General features: G+C 47.3%; 1 protein-coding gene across 1 annotated transcript in view; it reads left to right on the top strand.

The window, feature by feature from the left end:
• Positions 1-1,425: 1,425 nt before the first annotated feature.
• The window catches only part of LOC105982582 (pinin-like), a 4,962-nt gene continuing 262 nt past the window's right edge, over positions 1,426-6,125 (top strand). The window contains exons 1-6 of the mRNA XM_013012233.1: positions 1,426-1,577; positions 2,380-2,451; positions 2,983-3,051; positions 4,924-4,996; positions 5,079-5,173; positions 5,337-5,432. Of these exons, the coding sequence (XP_012867687.1) occupies positions 1,465-1,577; positions 2,380-2,451; positions 2,983-3,051; positions 4,924-4,996; positions 5,079-5,173; positions 5,337-5,432 (518 nt within the window). The 5' untranslated portion in view covers positions 1,426-1,464. The remainder of the gene's footprint in view (positions 1,578-2,379; positions 2,452-2,982; positions 3,052-4,923; positions 4,997-5,078; positions 5,174-5,336; positions 5,433-6,125) is intronic.

The raw sequence follows: 6,125 nt of genomic DNA, 5'->3' as shown, positions 1-6,125 counted from the left end.
AAAAAAAAAAATCTCAGGGACTGTTCCTGCCCAGGCTGGCTTTGAACTGTGATCCTCAGATCTCAGCCTCCTGATAGCTAGGATTACAGGTGTGAGACACTGGTGCCCGGTTTTGTCCAGCAGTTGTGTGTGTGTGTGTGTGTATTTATTTTCTGTAGTGCTAGAAGTGGCACCCAGGTTCTCAAGCTACATCCCCAGCCAGAGATGATACATATATTAATAACATTGTTGCTTTGGGAAATAACGTTTTCTTTGTGCTGGGGATTGAACCAAGTACTTTAAGCATAGTACTCTACTGCATAACTGTATCCTCAGCAGAGATAAAGTGTTTTCTGAGCTACAATGTGTATATACTCTGGAACTAATATACTTCTATGTATATATTCTACTTGGTAGTACAAACTAAGCAGACTCAGAGGTGCAAGACACTCACATACCACACACAGAGTTGATCCCCTCAGAGCACTCATTAAACCTATCAGCTCTGGCCTCTAGTAGCTAAGTCAATCACACCTGCCAATGAATTTCATTTTATAGTACAAGTCTCAGGCATCTGGTCTGATGGTGAGTATGTACCTGGCTTGTAAGATGTAAGGACAGGTATAGCAGGTATGTCTTCTCATTAATAGTAAGCATCGCATCTAAGCTTTTTTGAGAGGTGGGGAACAAGAGGAGGGTGAGCGAAAGAGAGGGAGGGAGGGAAGAGAGAGAGACAGAGACACAAGACAGAGACACTAACTCAGATCCTGGGCGCCGTCCCTGACCTTTTTAGCTCAAGGCTAGTTCTCTACCCCTTGAGCCACAGCTGCACTTGGGCTTTCCGGTGGTTAACTGGAGATAGGAATCTCACGGCTTTTTCTGCCCAGGCTGGCTTCCAGCCGTGAGCCTCAGATCTCAGCCAGAGAATCAGCTAGGATTACAGCCAGGAGCCACCAGCACCCGGCCCCAGCTCGTCCTTTGATTCCGCGTGCTCACTCTAATCTAGGGAGGCGTGCCCCCGCCCCCTTTCCGCGCAGGCGCCACACCATAATGGCCGCGCCCTTTCCTAATTAAATCACTGAGATAAAAGGAACTAGTTTTGCTCCCTTCCAGTTTTGTGTGACCCGATCAACTAAAACAAGGCGAAGCCGTTAATAAAAGAACCAATCTCAAAAAGCCAGCCCCAGAACTGCCATCTCGGAAGAGCAGCATCTATCAAGCCACCGCCCAGGCTCTGCGCTAGTAGCGGAGCCCAGCCACCCGCGGCTAGTTTGGGGCGGGAGCTACCCGCCTCTTCGACTTCTCATTGGCCCAGAATCCCAAAGGCTGGAAATGTCTCCATCTTCCGTTCGTTGAGTGGCTGAGGCCGAAGGACAACTCCCGTGCTTAGTGGTTCACCCAGCTGTCGGTCTTTCTGCGTCTTGCGTCGCGGCGCCGGTGGCGCGGCCTGTAGAACGGTGTCGGAGGCTGCTGCTGCAGGAGAAGATGGCGGTCGCAGTGAGAACTTTGCAGGAACAGCTAGAAAAGGCCAAAGAAAGCCTAAAGAACGTAGATGAGAACATCCGCAAGCTCACCGGGCGAGATCCGAATGACGTGAGGTAGGGTAGCTCGGGAACCGCGGCATGGAAAAGGGAGCCCTCCGGTCAGGGTGAACTGGGACTGGGGAGGACGAACAGTCGGCCCTGAGGAAGAGTGGAAGAAACGTGTAGGCCGGTTCCCCGGGCGGCGGTAAACGCGGGGCTCGGGGGGCTGCGGCGGGGCCCCGAGCCGCCGCAGCCCGGCTCCCGGGCTTCGCCGTCAGCCGAGTCAGCGTCCGGGCCCTACCGGAGGCCGAGGCGGCTCCCAGGCCCCGCGGTAGGCCGATTCTCGGACCCCGCGGTGGGCCGAGCAGATTCCCCGACCCCGCAGTAGGCCTTGCGGGCTTCTGCGACACGCAGTAAGCCGAAGGGGCCCCTCAGCCCCGCCGTCCACCGCAGGGCAAAGGGCCCGAGGATGGAGAGCGGTGCCTGGCGGCGCCGGCGGGCGCGGATCGTGCTTCCCGCCCTAGGCGCTGCAGGCCTGGGGCTGCAGCACAAAGCCTCTTCCCTCTGGGCTGACCCGGGAACCCTCCCGGGTGATTGCCGGCCACCTTTTCCCCGGGCTCTGCCGAGCCAGAGGGCCGCTTCCTCGCGGTGGGTGGGTGTGCTAATGCGTAGTGCCCTTGTGGTAAATGTGATGATTTTTTGAGTACTTCTGCCCTCTCTTTGAAACACGTGGATTTGAAACCGTCATTTTGGAACTGGTCTTCTTCACACTTCCTGCTCCCCCCCTCCCCGCAAAGAATAGTAAGCTGAAAATATCGTACGACACCCTTAGGTGTTTGTGCACATCATTTTTTAAATGATTGTGAATCTTTTATAGGCCCATCCAAGCCCGATTGCTGGCCCTTTCTGGTCCTGGTGGAGGTAGAGGACGTGGTAGTTTATTGCTGAGGTAAGATCTCCCTAACACGTGTATTAATTAAATTCGTGCATTGATTTAAATAAAATTCACCATAAGAACTGTATCACTTCGTTTAATACTGTCATCTGCTAATTTTTTTTTTAGAAGTGGAAAGCTAGAGGAAGAGTATTAACTGTACTAGTGTTTAGCGACCTTAATTGTATTTTTAAGAATACTGCACATTGGAATAGAGCAAGAGCAAGGAAAGCCAAAAAGAAATGTACTTTTTACCTGACTTATGTAACTGTAGCCCCTCCATACATCATCTTTGTAATAAAAATTAAAAATACTACCCATGCTTTCTGGAGGATGAGCATGTAGTTTAGCAGTAGTGTTTGCCTAGCATGTATAAGGCTTGAGATTGAATCTCTAGCACCACACCAAAAAAACCCAACCCCTCCCAAAATGCTGAATTGTCCATTTAAGGTTACTTCAGTTGGAACATTTTTTTAAAAAGCAACTTTATTATCTTGTTACAAATGTAGCTTATATTTACAATTTATTGTACATTTTTAATTGCAGGCGTGGATTCTCAGATAGTGGAGGAGGACCCCCAGCCAAACAGAGAGACCTTGAAGGGGCAGTCAGTAGGTATGTTTAAAAAAGAATACTTGTCTGGGAATGTGGCTTGGTGGTAGAGTGCTTGCCTAGCATGCATGAAGCCCTGGGTTCGATTCCTCAGTACCACATAAACAGAAGTAGCCAGAAGTCATACTGCAGCTTAAGTGGTAGAGTGCTAACCTTGAGCAAAAGAAGTTTAGGGACAGTGCCCAGGCCCTGAGTTCAAGCCCTAGGACTGGCCAAAAAAGAATATTAAGCCAAGTGCCAGTGGCTCATGTTTGTAATCTTGGCTACACAGGAGACTTATGATCTGGGGATCATGGTTCAAAGCCAGCCCAGGCAGGAAAGTTCATGAGATTCTTACCCCCAATTAACCACCAGAAAGTAGAAGTGGAGCTGTGGCTCAAGTGATAGAGAGCTAGCCTTGAGTGAAAAAACCAAATGAGAGCACCTAGACACCAAGTTCAAGACCAAGTACCAATACTGACAAGACACTATGTCGAAATGAACTTTACAACTTTGGGGTTGGGGGCGGGGGAAGAAAGGGGAAAGGGAGAGGGATAGTGGAAGAAAAATGAAGGAGTAGATAACAATGTTTGACACGAAATGTATCATTACCTTATATAACTAACCCTTCTGTACGGCGCCTTTACAACAAAATAAAATAAAGACTAAGTACCAGCAGACACATAAGAGAAGGGATCCTGCCAGCCACTGGTGGCTCATGCCACCTACTCAGAAGTTTATGATCCAAAGATCACAGTTCAAAGGTAGCCCAAGAATGAAAGTTTGTGAGGCTCCAGTTAACTACTAGAAAACCAGAAGTGACACTGTGGCTCAAAGTAATAGAGCCTTGAGCACAAAAGCTGAAAGACTGCCTAGGCCCCATGACCACCACAAAAAGAGAAAAGACAGTACAAAATTATTGTTGAGTTGGGTTGTATTGGAATTTAGTGGTCCCTTGATACAAGATTAAGGTAAGACAGCACTATCCCTCAAAATTTAGTGTTTTATTCAATAACCTAAATTGGTATGAAAGTAAGGATCATAAAAGAATCAAGATGGGAAGCTGGCACTGGTGGCTGACACCTGTAATCCTAGCTATTGAGGAGGCTGGGATCTGAGGATCAAGGTTCAAAGCTAGCCCAGGCAGGAAAGTCCGTGAAGCTCTTAACCAATAAACCCTAGAAAACCGGAAATGGTGAAGAATTAAGATGTGAAGAACTGACTTTTTTTTTTTTGGTCCAGTCGTGGGGCCTGAACTCTGGGCCTGGACGCTGTCCTCGGCTCTTCAGCTCAAGGCTAGCACCCTACCACTTGAGCCACAGAACCACTTCCGGCTTTTTGCTTATGTGGTGCTGAGGAATTGAACCCAGGGCCTCAGGCATGCAAGGCAAGCCCTCTACCCCTGAGCCTTCTTCCCAGCCCCGAACTGACATTTTTAAACCATTTTTTTTTTTTTTGGTCGGTTTTGGGGCTTGAACTCTAGGCCTGGGTGCTGTTCCTCAGCTCTCCAGCTTAAGGTGAGTGCTCTTCCACTTGAGCCACAGCACCACTTGCAGTTTTCTGGTGGTTTATTGAGATAAGAGTCTCACAGATTTTCCTACCTAGGCTGGCTTTGAACCTTGATCCTCAGATCTCAGCCTCCTAAGTAGCTAGGATTACAGGTGTGAGCCACCAGTGCCCGTCTCCATTTACTCTATTTTGTACTCAGAGAACAAATATTTAGATGTTTGATGAGCCAAATTTGAGTTGAGTGTTTGTTACTGTATTTTATCCTTTCACTGAGGAGGCTGAAAGAATGAGGCTTCTGGAGATCAGTATTAGAATTCATGGACATTTGCCTTTTGTGTGCACTTAGCTCAAATTCTCCATGGTATAAATTATTTTTTCTTTTGACAGGCTGGGCGGGGAGCGTCGGACAAGAAGAGAATCGCGCCAAGAGAGTGACCCAGAGGATGATGATGTTAAGAAGGTATGAATACAGTACCTACTACATTTTAAGCATGTTACCCATAAGCTACTTCAGTCATTGAGATTGTCTTTTTGTCTTGCAGCCGGCACTGCAGTCTTCAGTTGTAGCTACCTCCAAAGAACGCACACGCAGAGACCTTATCCAGGATCAAAATATGGATGAAAAGGGAAAGCAGAGGTATCTGTAGAACACATCCAATAGAAGAAAAAAAACTGTCAAATAATGATGTGTATGGAAAAAATACAGGGTTGCTCAAATGCCTGAAAATGTATCTTGGGAAATAGCAGTTTTAATTAAGTAGACCCTAGTGAAACTGAGTTTTGTTTGTTGTGTCTTTTAGGAATCGACGAATATTTGGCTTGTTGATGGGTACTCTTCAGAAATTTAAACAAGAATCTACTGTTGCTACTGAAAGGGTAATAAGACAAATTTTTTTGTTTTTGTTTTGCTTTAAACTATCAGCCTACGTGGCTAATTTTTTTTTTTTGGGGGTCCGGTCATGGGGCTTGAATTCTGGGCCTGGGTGCTGTCCCTCAGCTCTTCAGCTCAAGGCTAGCACTCTACCACTTGAGCCACAGCCACTTCCGGTTTTTTTCTTTTTGCTTATGTGGTGCTGAGGAATCGAACCCAGGGCCTCAGGCATGCAAGGCAAGCGCTCTACCACTGAGCCACCTTCCCAGCCCTAAAATTGGCCATTTACTAAGAGTTTCTCCTCCCCCCCCCCTTGTCGGTTGTGGGGCTTGAACTCTGAGCCTGGGCGCTGTCCCTCAAGCTCTTCAGCTCAAGGCAAGCATTCTACCACTTGAGCCACAACACCACTTCCGGTGGCTAATTTTTTAAGAAAACTTGAGACAGGGTCTCACTATGTAGTACAACTTGACCTTGAACTCTGATCCTTTTACTCAGTATAATGTGATTATAAGTAGACAGTACCACACCAAGTTACTAAAAGGTAAAAAGTGAGACCCTATCTTAAAAACTAAAAGATAATTCTTCAAAGATTTAATGAAGGCCTAAATTAAAGCCAGTCCCAAAATTTCAGAAAGAGGGGGGAGTTTTTTTGTTTGTTTTTTTCCACAGTCCTGGGGCTTGAACTCAGCCTAGGGACTACCCTGGAACTTTTTTTTTT

The sequence above is a fragment of the Dipodomys ordii genome, unplaced genomic scaffold, assembly GCF_000151885.1.
Source record: "Dipodomys ordii isolate 6190 unplaced genomic scaffold, Dord_2.0 Scaffold16, whole genome shotgun sequence".
Taxonomy (NCBI): domain Eukaryota; kingdom Metazoa; phylum Chordata; class Mammalia; order Rodentia; family Heteromyidae; genus Dipodomys; species Dipodomys ordii.
Note: the sequence above shows the minus strand (reverse complement) of the source record. Positions and strands in the feature narration are given on the sequence as shown.